This window comes from Alosa pseudoharengus, unplaced genomic scaffold, assembly GCF_046254945.1.
Source record: "Alosa pseudoharengus isolate Yale_2024_CS ecotype anadromous, Long Island Sound unplaced genomic scaffold, YU_APseudo_1.1 YU_APseudo_1.1_scf_12, whole genome shotgun sequence".
NCBI classification, from domain to species: domain Eukaryota; kingdom Metazoa; phylum Chordata; class Actinopteri; order Clupeiformes; family Clupeidae; genus Alosa; species Alosa pseudoharengus.
In genome coordinates, this window is record NW_027468587.1 from 20,682,225 (window position 1) to 20,697,752 (window position 15,528).

The window sequence follows — 15,528 nt, forward strand, 5'->3', positions numbered from 1 at the left end:
TAAAGTGATCACTTAACAACTTCATATAGCCTGTGTGAGATTAATCGTAGAACTTGTTTAACCCAAGAAATGAGAAAGTTTGTCTCTAAAACATGAGTCACACATAATGACTAGGTAAAAGGGTTTTATTTTCACAACAAAAGCACTGTAATGTCTGTAGAATGCTTTGTAAGTTCGCCAGTGCTTTGTCTGTGCTGTGATGCATTCCTGCGAGTGATCTGCCATGGCCGTGTTTATCTAAGAAGTGCACGGGAGGTTATTTTCCAGCGCTGGCCCCTGGAGGATTTCACTGCTATTGATTGTTCATTCTGAGACATGAGAGAGAGCGCTGCTGTTGTTTCTGGAGCCGGCCCTTTTAAAGGAAGCAAAATTGACCACGCTCTCACAGACAGTACCCGCAGACGAGCACCAGGGAGTCAGGGATAAACGGACATCAAGAGACAACATCAAGATGGGTACCCACTCTGTATCGGCCGCGCTCGAACGGTGCATTCTCCTTACTGGAATTCGTCTCGCATTCTCCTCAGAGCAAAAGTATCTCTGTTGGAAAGAAAGAGAGAGGACAGATGTAGGACTACTCAGTGGTGTTTCATTGCATCACCTCATTTAGTTGAGGCTTTCATCTAAAGCTAATGATAGTGTTGCACAGATATAAGATTTTATTAGTCTCCTATGTGTGCTCGCTAAACATTGAATCCATGACCCTTGTGTAGTGACTCTTAGCGCTCATAGCTCTTACAGATGAGCTACACACAGGTAATTATTAGTAGCAGAGGAAGTACAGTAATTAGAATGGTGGAAACTTCCTGTATGAGGAAAAAGCGCTCTACATGTAGATGCCATCCATGTACTGCTCCATAGCTGCAATTAACAACTACTTGACTTGTTCCCTGTTGGTAATTATCATGGTTTAATTTCTTCTGCATGTAGTGGCATCTCATTTTAATGTTGTTGAAATTAGTTATCGGAAATGAGCTTACCTTTCTGTGAGGCTGCTGGAGGTTTGTTGCTTATCACAGTAGATAGATAACAAGCCCTTTTGGTCATACTCATTTCTCAGTGTTTACATTTACATGCTGTGATGATGTTCAGTGAAGATAGTTTGGTGGGCCCTGTGTGTGAAATAGAGGAACTTTCAGATAGAATAGAGAAAGATAGAAGAGTTTTTTTTTTTTTCAGTAGAAGTTTGAGCTAATAATTGTGTGTGTGTGTGTGTGTGTGTGTGTGTGTGTGTGTGTGTGTTTGTGTGTGTGTGTGTGTGTGTGTGTGTGTGTGTGTGAGACCAGTAGCCTGTGTGGTTCCTGTGGCGTGTTGGAGGAACCGTTCACGCTCTGTGGTTCAGGTCCTGGGAACTACTGTGTCACTGTGGTGTGTGTCTAGGGGGGTTCTTGATGCATGATGCGCTGAGCAGTTGTGCTGTGGTATTGTTCCTGCTGTGTGCTACATCTAGTGTGTCTGAGGGAGGTTTCCTGGCCAGGCTACATTGAGTGGTTCCTGCTGTGCTGGGGAAGGGATGCTCGTGCTATGCAGTTTGCTGTGTGGTTCCAGTGTTTCTAAAGGAAGGTGATCATGTTGAGTGGAGCGCTTTGGATAAAAGGGCCTGCTAAATACCAGTCACTTTACTTCACTTTACTTTACTCTTTATAAACTGCATCTTTCTCTTCTGTTTATTTCATGTGTGCATTGTATGGTGTTGGTTTCTCTTCTGTTTATTTCATGTGTGCATTGTATGGTGTGGGTTTCTCTTCTGTTTATTTCATGTGTTCATTGAATGGTGTGGGTTTCTCTTCTGTTAATTTCATGTGTTCATTGTATGCTGTGTGTATGGCATGGTACCTCGTGTGTATGTCTTGTGACTAAATAGAAATCTCCACACTGTGGAGTCTGTTTCCAGTAGCATGTCACTCTTGTGTATATGTTAGAAAATGTGATGGTTCTTGTGTGTCTGAGAAGGTAATGGTTCCTGACTGTGTCTGAGAAGGTGATGGTTCCTGTGTGTCTGAGAAGGTGATGATTCCTGTGTGTCTGAGAATGTGATGGTTCCTGTGTGTCTGAGAAGGTAATGGTTCCTGTGTGTCTGTGGGAAGGTGTTCACGCTGTATGGTGTGCTTCCTGTTGCAGTGGCACCAGTTGGAGCTGGGGCTGGGCTTCGGCAGGCAGCAGCATCCTGGCCGAGTTCGGGTCCCTCCACCTGGAGTTCGTGCACCTCACCGAGCTCTCCCACAATCCCATCTACACAGAGAAGGTCTGAGCCACACACAGCAACGACTGCTTTAGCTTTGAGATCAGCATATTCTATTTTCATTCAAATCACTATGATTCTGTACTGTTTTTCACTATTTTGTAATGTTCAGTATTGAAACACTGTATGCACTTCTGTATTGTAGAAAAGCACCTCTATATTATATGCATATATATTATCATGATGCACAGCACATTGCCTTGGCACTATGTTTAGTGACAATCTGCTATCCCTGCTGAAAAAAACAGCCTGACCAGCTTAAGGTGGTTTGCTGGTTGACCAGCTTGTTTGACCACCCTATGATGGTTGACCAGCTAGACCAGCAAAACTCTTCCGAAAACATACCTTCTGCTGGTTTACCCATCTATGGTAATTCAGCTGGTTTTGCTTGTCGTACCACCTCAAGCTGGTAATTTTAGCTGCTTTTGCTGGTCTTACATTGGTGGTTTAACTGGACATGCCAGCTTATGTTGGTCATTCGAGCAAACCAGCATGACCATCTTACATCAACAATGTCAAGCATGGCAGGCTGGTCACCAGCATAACCATCTTACACTAGGTGTATCCCACATGACAGGCTGGTCACACCAGCATGACCAGCTTCCTCAGATGGTCATGCCAGCATGTCTACCTAGTGGCCCAACCAGCTACAACAGCAAAGACCAACAAGAGCTGGAAGAAAACCAGCCTAGCTTTTTTCAGCAGGGATTTCAATAATATTGAATCATCCTTTGTTTTAGTGTTATATTTAATGTTCCTTTTAGAGTTTCTGTGTTATTGTACTTCATTCTCAGTTAGGACTTGTCATGTACAAGTTATGCTGATGAGACTTTGTGCTATAGGTAATGAATATCCGGAAAGTTCTGAACAAAATTGAGAAGCCACACGGCCTTTACCCCAACTTCCTCAGCCCTGTCAGTGGAAACTGGGTCCAACGTGAGTATAAATTCTGTTCATCCAATGAACAATGTTAGGATTTAGCAAGCAAATAAGAATAATTAGACACGCTATCTTTTTGTTTTCCTGCTTACTGTAAAACTGTAGACACAGGAACTTTGCTGAAGAATGCAAATAGGTACTAGGGAGCAGTCGCATCTTGTTTGTGTTGAGCAGATAAATAGGGACCACTCGAAGATAAACCAAGGGGGAAGGTAGAACACAATAGGAGAAAATAGCCCTAAATTGTCCTTTCACACCTGATTAATGCCAACAGGTAAACCTGTTGTTTATACCACACACACACACACACACACACACACACACACACACACACACACACACACACACACACACACAGAGAAAGTTCTTATTTCTCATTAGGCCTAATTTGTACTCGAGACATTCAATGATTTCCACACTATAATGTGGTATCATTACAAACAGCACATTATACCTTCCAAAAGAATCTATAGCCCTTTCTTGAATCGGCCAGAATTAGTATTGTATCGTATAATTGATTTTCATGACATTTCCTTTGGCCGCTGCCTGTGGGATATGCATTGGAGTATCAATGCATGAATAATGCCCTTGGTTTCCATGTGAACCAGAGCTTGTGGGTCTGCAGCATCCGTACTGTTCATCGTTCTCGTCGTTCATTTAACTCGGTCTCAGTATCAGCCACAGACAGGGGGCACGGGGGCCATTAAAATGATAACAAATCCCATTACCTGGGGAAATTGAATCCCTCAGATTCACCTAAAACACAGAAGAAGGTGGCTGTGCAGAGCTTGGAGGGGTAATCCGAGTGCTTGCCATGTTAATTGTTATTGTGGATGAATAGGTAATGTAGGCAGAGAGAGAGAGAGAGAGAGGGAGACAGAGGGAAAGGTGTAGGGAAAGGAGGACAAACCAAGCCGGAGAAAACAAGCTCAGGCATTCATAACTCTAGTGGAGGTGTTACATCTCACACACGCACCTGGGCACAGCATTCGCTCTGTTTGTTGACAAGGTTGGATGAGTGTGTGTGGTTATGCGTGTGTGTGTGTGTGTATGTGTGTATGTGTGTGTTCTGCCACACTGTGCATGTGTTTGTGTGTTGGTTTGCAAGTGCCTTTTGTTTGTGTTAATGCCAACAATAAATGTCAAGATTAAGCAACACATTATACAGTAAGCTTTATGTAGATTATGGCTGCTAATACATTATTTTAATATACCGCATTTGATGGTTTCTTGTCCCTGCAAAAAATATGAATGTGTGTGAGTGTGAGTATGTGTGTTTGTGTTTGTGTGTCTCTTCTTGTAAGATCATACTGGCCTGTACTCTGAATTATTGTGTCTTCTCGGAAACATGGCATGTGTCAAAGTCCACAATGCAATGCAAAATATTTCTCCCTCCCTCTTTCCTCTTCTGTGTCCTAGATCACGTTTCCATCGGAGGCTTGGGAGATAGCTTCTATGAGTATCTGATCAAATCATATCTCATGTCAGACAAGACGGATGAGGACGCTAAGACGATGTACTACAACGCTCTGGAGGTATCCTGCACACTGTCACGCTTATAGCCTCTGTCCATTCTCTCGCCATCCTGTATCCCAAGCTCCGTCAGCGCCTCATGCAGGCCAGCCGTAACGACGTGTAAATGGTGGGACTGTTTGTGACAATCATCAGTCGTCGTGCCATGCCACCCTAACAGATTACTGGCTCCATTGTCAATTTGCAACAATAACTGCTGTCGTGTGTGTGGGAGGGAAAGTAATTGAGGCCGCAGAAAGCCCACAGGATAAATGAGAAAACAGCCTGTGTGACGTAGTGTTGACTCTGAGCTTTGCCAAAGATGCCACTATGATATTCATGCAACAGCCAGAAATAGACGTCTGTTGTTCCAAGAATCTTAGCTTCCTCCAAACGAATCAGAAATAATTGAGCAGATGTTTTTCAGCACTTGCACCAAATGTCTGCTGAAATATGTGTATGGGTAACCTTTTATTGCCCTAATTTGTCTGAGAAATGACTTGTGGGCCATACAATTGCATTAACTTCAAACCATAGCGAACATCATCTAAAGCTAATTAGAGCTAATAGCTTGTTTTTGTCATGCTGGGATAAAGTATTGTTAGCTATAGATTAGCTCTGCTGTGGATGACTGATAGCTGCTAATGGAAGAGTCTCAGATGGATTCATTTAAGCACTGGATTCAGCACCATCAAACGAGGTCTTTGAGTTTGTTGGTGTGGACTGAAAAACAGATTTGAGTGTGTATGTTGTGAGGGATATTTCCTTACTGATCATGACATGGGAAACAAGGCTATAGGGAGCGCAGGGAAAATGAGAAAGCCAGGGCGAGTGAAAGTGAGAATGAGAGAAAATGAAAAAGAACACGAGATGAACGAGTGAAAACAATGAGTCATGGACGACTGATCTCGTGAGATGGCCTAGTTCATTTTCCGCCCTCAAAGGAAAGATTGAGACTCAGAGGCTTAGGAGGCGCAGCACTGAACAGAACCACTGGCAGGAGACTCGCAGCAGCACAGCCCGGGAGACAACGACGGGACGAGACAGATATATAGATTTGGCTGTGTACCCCTCTCTCTCTCTCTCTCTCTCGCTCTCTCTCTCTTCTCTTTTTCCCTGTCCTTTGTTTTGAACAGATTTATAACTCTCACACTCTGAGTTTCGAATGGGATTGCAATGAGCCTTGACTTCAGCTCCCTAGAAAGTGCAGAGCATGTGCTTTACAATGCATAAATCATTTGAGATATTAATGTAGACACACACACACACAAACAAAGAGAGAGAAAGAGAGAGAGAGAGAAATTGAGCAAGTACTAGCGACTCAAAGAGCAAATCTGAGCATGCACTGCTGATGACAGAGTTTTGTTCAAAACTTTGCGTGTGTGCCTTGCCAGATCCAATAAGACCGTGCTTCCCGTCACCGCATCTCTCAACCAACACAAGAGCTCACTTTGTACCTTGTTTGAACAGCCTGTGCAGAATAAGTAATGTGACACACACACACACACACACACACACACACACACACACACACGCACACACACACACACACACACACAGACACCGACACCATGATATGGCATCTGTTTCTCCCATTCACGTTTACATAACCATGTAAGCGCAAGTCTCAGACTAGCCCTTGGGTACAGAGCAATCTTTGACAGCACTTAACCTGCCCGGCCTTCCTTGGTATCTCCTCCACAGGCTATAGAGACCAACCTGGTGCAGAAATCCCCTGGTGGTCTGACCTACTTGGCCGAGTGGAGAGGGGGAATCCTGGACCACAAGATGGGCCACCTGGCCTGCTTCTCCGGGGGCATGGTTGGCATCGGGGCGGACGATGGACCTCAGGAGAAGAGGCAACACTATTTGGACCTGGCAGCTGAGATCACCCACACCTGCCATGAATCTTACGCCCGCTCAGGTGAGAGGGGAGGTGGGGCGACTCTGTGGTTTGTTTATAAGATCTGGTATAAGATCAAGGGGGCCCTGTGTTTTCAAGTGAACCAGTTAATACATGCAGTCTACTATGTAAAAAATCCAGAATGTCCACTGAGGAAACAACTTGAAGCCTAAACAGATGTTCCTCCTGTCCTACCAAGAGAGGAACCTTCTGGAAACCAATCTAATCTGATGCCACACAGAGCTGTTTGGTAGCTGTTTTCCATTTTTAGTAGGGTTCTGGTTTGGTGTGGGATTTGGGATTGGGATGACATGGCTGAAAATCGTGAAACTGTCAGGTTGTCAGAATTGAGTCCATTTGAAGGCTTCAGATGGATTTCAGGCAATGTCATAATCATAGCGTTTCATTTTGAATGAGATAGACTCTCTTTTTTTCTCTCTCTCTCTCTCTCTCTCTCTCTCTCTCTCTCTCTCTCTCTCTCTCTCTCGCCGCCTCTCCCTAGCTCTTCTGCCTTAGTTTTCATTTTTTCTTGTCTCTGTAACACTAGTCACGGCGCAAGTTGTTTAACATCTTCTGTCATCTGCAATGAAGCATTAGTGGGGAAATGGGTGTAAAACGTAATGCGGAGCAGCAGAAACTTTTGTCGCTCTGCGGAGAATACAGGTTCTGCTTAAGTATTCTTTATTGTCTCCTTGCCTTTCCTTTCCTGCCACTACTTCAGACGCAGTAAAACTTTGTGAAAATCAGTCCCCAGTCCTCTTTTGTCAGGGCTCAGGAGAGAGTTGTGAAGAACAATGGATCAAAACCTGGAGTTATTAAAAAAAAGTGTCAGAGTACAAATGCCTACTTGTGTGCTTGTTGCACTATGCTGTGCAGGTTTGTTATCAGGTTTGGAAGCCATTTAGTGTTGCAACATGCCGAACATTACATAAGATTTGGTTTTGGTTTGTTTTACCTGAGGATACAGCACAAAACAAATGCTACTTTTGGAAAGGCTGCTGAGGTGTTTTAGATATCCTTGACTCTCATCACTGTAACATTAACATGCAAGAACAAAATAGGTCTTGTCGAAAAGAAGTAGATGTAGTATTTCTCAAACCTCCAGCCCTTAATTGTAAACACAGATGTCATTACCCTGTGAAGACTACAGAGTGGAGTTTTTCTTAGTCATGATGAATGCTGCTTGGTTTGTGGTTGCTCAGATCTTCTTTCCCTAAGAAGATTGATGAAGTCCTCTTGATGAATGGTCTTTTACCTCCTAGCCATTAGCGGGCTACGCTGTTTTATTAAACAGCTTTCTATCACCATGGTTCTAGCCATAACAAAACATCAGGCTTCTGGAGTGCAGATGCTTTTCATTACCCATCAGCCCCCACACGCCCAAGGGAGGTGTATAGGCTTTTCCTGCAGTGTCTGACAAAGGCAAACTGTTATATAACACCCCAGTTTCAGTCTGCTGCCTGAGTGTGTCCTCATCCTCAGTTGATCTGCTCTGATTTCAAGGCAATCACTCAAGATTGCTGTGACGGGTCAAAGGTCTAACACACCATTTATTTTGGTACAAAGTTATAACTCAATCGAAATGCTGTACCGATGTCGAGAAATGTCCTGGTCCATTTCTTCCCACAGTGGTACCTTTTTTGCAGAGCAATTTGGTGCTGGTCCACACTATTTGCCCGTGTGTAGCCATATCAGAGCTGGCCCCAGTGTCTCCTAGTTTGTAGTCCGTATCACCTACCTTCACATCTGAGTCACACAGATGTGCACCAAGTTATTATAGCCTTCATCTGAAGCGTAATTGACTAATGGATTTAAACCAAGCATCTCATTAGAAAATCACTACTTGCAGTGGAGTCAAGCTTATTAGTCTGAAGGGGCATTTTGTTTTGCTCTGTTTTGTGTTGTGTCGTTGGCAAGAGCTTCATTAAGAGGTCCATTTTGTTTCCATCCTCCCTTTCTGTCTCCATACCCTGGCCCTTCTGAATGAAATGGCCATGAGGAGACAACAGATGCAAGTCTGTTAAATGAGCTATGGAGATAACTATAACTATACTGAGAATCAGAACCTTACGCAACAGCAAAGCTATTTATTATTGTCCTTGCATTACATTGGATTTTAAAACTTCTGGGGAGTTGGATTAAGTGAAGCAGTTCAGCATCATTTTTGGATGTCCTTGCCAAACACTCTTGCTGCAATATGATGTCCAACAATATTGATTCTTTTCCCATTGTAATTTGCACATAGAAATGCTTTTGTGAACTCCTTTCACTGTGGAATCAAGATGCAAACATTGAGTCACTTCGCTTTGCTATTAGTTCCATAGCAACCACATTCCTGAATATTATCTTTTGGACCCTTGCAATCTTAAGTTTGCTTCAGACAAGATGTATTTTTTGTTAGGCTATTCACTTTATTCTATGCCTTGAATTCCAATCCAGTTTTCAGAAAAAAAACATACAGCTACAATTTGATCAGGGTCTGTGATTGAGTTAAGAGAATCATCTTGAGGAATTATCTTGTAAAGAAATAAAATGTGTGGTGGGTGTGATTATATCATGATGTTAGACTAGGTGACTTCAGTGGAGTCATACCTTTTAATGCCGTCTAATACTTTGAACACTAATCATAGTTAGATGTTGATGTTTACATCTGATCTAAGACAAAAACTGCTGTTTACTTGTGCATCCAACATCAGCTACCAAGCTGGGACCAGAGGCATTCCGGTTCGATGCAGGGGCAGAAGCCACGGCAACGCGCCTGAGCGACAGATACTACATCCTGCGGCCCGAGGTCATCGAGAGCTACATGTACATGTGGCGCCTGACCCATGATCCCAAGTATCGTCAGTGGGGCTGGGAAGCTGTGGAGGTGAGTAAAGAGTGTCAGAGCATCTCCGATATTTGGGGCCAAAGCACATGCTGACCATGTTACATAGCTGTACCAGAAGCACTCAAGACTGAAAATGTCAGCGGAATGACTAAGGGGGTGTTCCCACCGAAATGTGTCTTTTCACCTTCAGGCAATCGATTTGAATTTTTGTCTCGATGGAATGGCACCACTAGGAAACAGTTAGACTGCTGTAGCTCACATTTGTATGAATTTTGAATTCCATGCCTTTCAAATAATGAGCAGCATAGTTTGTTCTCTATCACACAATCGGAATAAAACATACAAAGACCTTGATTGGAATAAATCTGCCAAATTTTAATCTGAATGAAAGGTGTGGTGTATTCCGTTCTTATTCCAATTGAATAGCCATGTATACGGTCAATCGTGTTGCCCTCTGTAGCTTCTCAAGCAAAAGCAAAGCAGCAACGGCTTTTCTGATCAAAGATTGTACAGCACTTGAGAGCACCTGATCGGACTAGAACAAACCCCCCTGTAACAGATGGCACATATTTTTCATTCGGAATAGTTCGGAATGACAAAAAAAACAGTCCATGTAAACTTGGCTAGTGTCATCTGTGCATTAAGTGTTATGCTATATAAGAAATTGTATTTATTAAAATAATAAAAAAAAGTTAAAAACATATACTAAATGATATGCATTTTAATGCACCCATAGTTCACATATTTACACATACCAAGTGCTCACTGTCACATAAGGTAAGACTCAAGCTGTGTTAGCTGAAGCAGTAAGTCAGTATAACATCCCTAGACGGACCCATTCTTTACCTACTTGGGTCCTATAATAGCATTGGTCTCAGTGAGAATATGGAGGGAGTTTGGATTTTTTTGCACGGAGAACCTTAAGCTTATTTAGAAATTGCATTAGTTAGGTGCTGAATTGATTCAAATTTATTTTGATTAAACTTATCCGAGGACTTGGCTGGCTGGCGATATTCCCAATCAGAGGTTCTCTCTCATGCTTTCAGAGGATATTACCTTTTGCAAAATTAAATGGGTGGCTTGGACTCCTATTAAATTAGCTTTCCGGGTTGCAGTTTGCTCTGCTGAACTATTTAGTGTGTCACATAATTACCAAGAGCAGTGTATGAAATAAACAACATGATTTCATCTCATGTTTTTTTTATATATATATATATATTTTTTTTTTAAATCAAGGCCATTCTTAATGGCTCTGCAGATAGTTGCCATTTGTCTGGGCTAATAGGCTTGCTGTCCTTTTCAGAAGATTACTATGCATCAGTAGACGCTAATCAAAACACAGAGATTAATGTGGCTACAGTGTGTATTTAAGCAAATGACAAAATCAGCCCCAGTAGCTGTTGTTAAAATGCCAAAGCAAAAACTTGGAACGTTTGACATATGTCATTTTCATGAAGGCATAATCATTGTTTTGTAGTGACATTTTAGCATAAGAGTAAGATATGTTACATACATGTATGTGATAAAATGTAGTTTTTTTTGTTTTGTTTAGACTTCTCTGTGTTTGCTTTGGGTAGGTTTAGCTTGGATTTATTACATATATACGTATGAAGAGGCTAAAATAAATTGTTTGAGCTAATGCAGTTGATCTGTCCCCATGTAGGCGCTGGAGAAACACTGTCGCACTGAGAGCGGCTTCTCTGGCATCAGAGATGTCTACTCCTCCGTGGCCAGCCATGACAACATGCAGCAGAGCTTCTTCCTCGCAGAGACCCTCAAGTGAGTAGGTCTTACTCACAGGCCCTGCACACACACACACACACCATGAGGGGTTGAGTTCCTTAGCTACGCATTGGGAAGAGAATGAGAGTGCTTTATGCATTGAGTCCCCAGGGCATAAAAGTTCTCAGGCAACGTGCCTGAATTCAGGCGTGGCGTAGGGTCAGGCCATTTAAAATTTGAAAATGGATAATTATATATATAACGGCTCCAAGTTTCAGCTAACTGCAGACACAGACATTTTTCTTGCTCCAAACAACTTTTGTTTCATGTCAATCCCTAAATGAGGTAAAAAAAACGTTGTCTTTTTTTCCCCTCACAGAGGTGCAATATTGTTATTACAGTGCATATGTTCTTCTAGCCTTGGAAGCTAAGAGGGATGATGCTGTTATTTTTGTTGTTCTAACTGAATGAGAGCTGTAGACTGTGGATTGGACACTAGTTCATTCACTGCAGGTTATACAAGTGGAATCTGAATCTTGTGGCATAATCGCTCTGTCCTTTTCTGTTTCCCTCAGGTATCTGTACATGTTGTTCTCGGATGACGACCTGCTGTCACTGGAGGACTGGGTGTTCAACACGGAGGCTCATCCCCTCCCCGTTGTCCGTAAGAATTGTCTGCAGTCGGAGACTGGGACCCAAAACGCAGGCAAATCCACAACCGAGTAGCCAGCCGACAGCTGCTCCGAACGACACCTGGATACAGACATTATACACCCGACAACGCCAAACACACACACACACACACACACACACACACACACACACACACACACACACACACACACACACACTCACTCAAACACACTCAAACACACACACACATACACTCAAACACACATACACACTCTCACACACACACACACACACACACACACACACACACACACACCCTCAAACACACACACACACACAAACACACAAACACACAAAACATTCAGTACAAACGTCCATGAGTAAGGACATGTCCACCAATACACACATTAGCTGACCAACACACAGGGCTGAGGCCTCAGGGGCCTTGTGACGGACACTCTGCTCCTTCCCAGCGAAGGGTCTGGTCATTTAACGCCGTGATTGTAGAACCTCGGGCCCAGACGTCTCTGTAGAGGCCAACAGGGGGCGCCGGTGCAAATTTCTTTTTTTCTGCGGACAATCAGACAGACAGGACTTTCATGAGAAGAGCACCTTTTTTCTTTCCTTCTTTCCTCCGTGAGGAAAAAAATAAAATAAAATAAAAAAGAAGAATGGAATAATCCACAGATTTGTATGAGGATTGTTGTGACATTGAGTTATAGTGTGAGAAAATGATGGAGAGAAAGAGAGAGAGAGAGAACCACTGCGCTTTTCATTTGATTTTTCTAGTCTTCACTTTTACTTTTCATTCTTCTCATAACGCAAGCTTTTCTGATCTTCATGCCATGCTTACTTTACTCTCTGACCAAAGTATTATTTGTTCTCCACTGAATGGAAAACTTTAATTGTTTTTGTCACCGGGAGTGATTCACACAGATTACAGCCAACAGTATACCAACGTTTCTCTGTCAAACATGTACAGACAGTAAACACGCTGATTGACTTTGTGTCAGATGAACATTTCCCAGACTAGCGTTAGCTTTGTTGTGCTGTTCATGAATCTACTGGGTCTGTGTGAATCTCAACTCAGCAATGAAAAAAAAATGGCTTCTTTTCAACACTGTCTCTGTTTTCGAAAATAAGTGGACCAATTTTTTTAAAAGGTGAAGTAGAATTGATTTATCTTTCCCTCAGAAATGTATAGATTCAGAGTAATGTAATGTGTAAAATGAGTTTTCAAGGTATCGTTTATGCTGGCTTTTCAGATGAAAAGAATGATACGGCAGCCAAGGAAGAGTTCCGGAAATGGTTGACCATTTCCTTCATGTGCAGAGTTTATTTTGTGTTTGTTTGTTTGTTAGTTTGTTTCTGCTAATGGTGTTGTGTTATGACGAGCTCATATCTGTGTTACACGCTGAGCACTGAGTCTCAGGATTGCCACATTGTCAGGCAAATTGTTGTGTGTGACACCGTCAGTAACAGTTGTATGAACACACACACTTACACACATATTCCTCTGCATACACACACATATGCACAAATACATAGAGTATACACATACTTTTGCCAACACATTTTTGCCAATACCTTGCACCATTCTTTGTCTCTGAGAGAAATTCTTGTCAAAAGTCTCGTCAAAAAACTGAGTCTGGACATGAGGACCAAGGGATCTTTCTTTGTCCGTCATTTAACACACAGAGATATGGGAGAATGTGCTGTACAGAAAGCCAATGAATGTGAGTGATACCTGGTATTAATCAATGTGTTTTGCTTTTCTTTACATCTTTTGGGGGTGGGGGAATTTTCTTGATTTTTTGCATAATGATGTCATTCTTATTCTTTTAATATATACATTGTTTTTTTTTTTCATTTGATTCCCTCAGGTGTTTCCGTAAAAAGAGAGGAGAAAAAAACGTTTTCTTATAATTACTGCTACTATGAATTATTGTTATTAATTCTTATCGTTGATTTGACCTGTCTTTCCTTGTTGAGTATTTTCCAATACTGGTAAAAGACCTGTGCAACTTTGTACATTTAAAACAATTGCAAACGTATCATGTGTGGTTTGTGTGTTTGTTTGTTTATTTGCTATTTGACTTGATGTTGTTTACCATAAACGCAGTTTGACTCAGTTGGTCCTTGAGGAGCCGTCCAAGAGCACATGCTCTCTCTCAGTGGAGTACTCTAGCACATTAATACCAAAGCTGTTGATGCTCCCATAGCCCCCCATCTCCTCTTTCAGCAGAAAGCTTCTCTCATTAAAAGAGCCTCCATGGTCAATCAACCAATCAACCAAAACTCCCAAAACCAAAAAAGTAGGGGTTAAGTCATTGAGAGACCTCAGACCCATACAGACCAGCCTCAGACGAGTCCAGGAAGTGATGTCAATTCCAGAAATAAGTACATAATTTACTTTACTCTTTATGGAAAATACAGCGGGAAAACACATATTTTCTTTTACAGTTTATATAAAAAAAATAGTCACATAAGGTAGAAGCTTTTTATTATCATTCGTAATTCGCATTTATTTATTAAATAACCGATCGCGACTGACTGTCCACGTGATCTGCCAGTCAGCTGCAGTAAAAACTGACTAATGTTCTGGTCACCAGGGACCACTGCCCTGCCCTCTCTTCCTCCCTCCTAATTTTGCACAGAGAGCATCGTCACTTCAGAAATAGGTGAAGGGCAGAGTGAAGTCACAGCGTGCACATCTGCAGGACAGTAGTGGGGAGAAGTGGAGGGGGGGGGAGGGGGGTTGGTGTCTAGGGTAGGAGGTGCTGATGAAGTAGATTTATTGCGGAGGCAGAAGGTTAGCGGCGAATTTCCCCAGGAGCCACTCACTCAGACCATCTCGGCACTCCCAGAGAGCGGCAGACTGTTAAATGGATTTTGCACTTGCGGTATTTGCCCCGAGGTCAGCGACCATCTACTGACAGAGATCTTACACAGGGGCCCCGCCACTCCACCCACCAAATTATTTAAGACTATTTATTCTTTTATTAAAAAAATGAAACGTTGCATTATTTCAACATTTTCAAGGAAGTCATAACGGTTTTAATGGATTAACAGAATTAGCCATTATAAGCTCCCACAGTGTCAGAAAAAGTACCTATTGCTCTGTGTTTGAGTAAAATGGGGTTTATATTCACCATTGAAATACTAGTTTATATCCAAGTTTACCTGAAATAGTTGTATTGGTATTGCAGTAAACCACAGGATAACATTTACAAGAGGAATTACCCACAACATTGTAAAAGATACAATAGTATGGATCCACAGAAAATACTAGCCAGTCGATGAATGTAAATTTGAGTTTAAATAATTGAATTTAGGTTTGGGTGCACTTGGAGTGCACTATAATAATGATGGTTCCTATGAATCATATGATGAAGAAATCTCCAGCTTTTCAATCTTTCATCTTATGAATGTTATTTTGCATTTGTTAAATTATGTAAGGCTCTTCCGTGTCACACGCTTTTGTTCTCCCTGGTACAAAAAGGAACATTGTCCCATTACTTCCAGGAGGAGAAGGTTCTTAGACAGTGCGTAATGAAATTTGCTCCATTGTTTGCTCAGATGAAGTTCATTATAGATTTAATTGATGAGTCACCTCCAGGGATAGGAAGGGAAGCAGTAATTAGTAGCATGGGGATCCAGGCTTTCCTACGCCGCAAATGGGGCAAATTAGGAGGGAGCCTTCTGCCTGCAATAAAAAAAACGACCACACATAACGTGACTACACTA

General features: G+C 42.2%; 1 protein-coding gene across 2 annotated transcripts in view; it reads left to right on the plus strand.

The window, feature by feature from the left end:
* LOC143119152 (mannosyl-oligosaccharide 1,2-alpha-mannosidase IA) overlaps positions 1-13,835 on the plus strand; it is a 198,983-nt gene extending 185,148 nt beyond the window's left edge. The window contains exons 6-12 of one of the 2 annotated variants that reach the window (XM_076280442.1): positions 2,118-2,245; positions 3,085-3,178; positions 4,601-4,716; positions 6,398-6,617; positions 9,293-9,465; positions 11,090-11,205; positions 11,724-13,835. In XM_076280442.1, coding sequence (XP_076136557.1) covers positions 2,118-2,245; positions 3,085-3,178; positions 4,601-4,716; positions 6,398-6,617; positions 9,293-9,465; positions 11,090-11,205; positions 11,724-11,874 — 998 coding nt within the window. In that variant the 3' untranslated portion in view covers positions 11,875-13,835. The remainder of the gene's footprint in view (positions 1-2,117; positions 2,246-3,084; positions 3,179-4,600; positions 4,717-6,397; positions 6,618-9,292; positions 9,466-11,089; positions 11,206-11,723) is intronic. The other variant, XM_076280443.1, reaches the window with a different exon arrangement.
* The last annotated feature ends 1,693 nt before the right edge of the window (positions 13,836-15,528 follow it).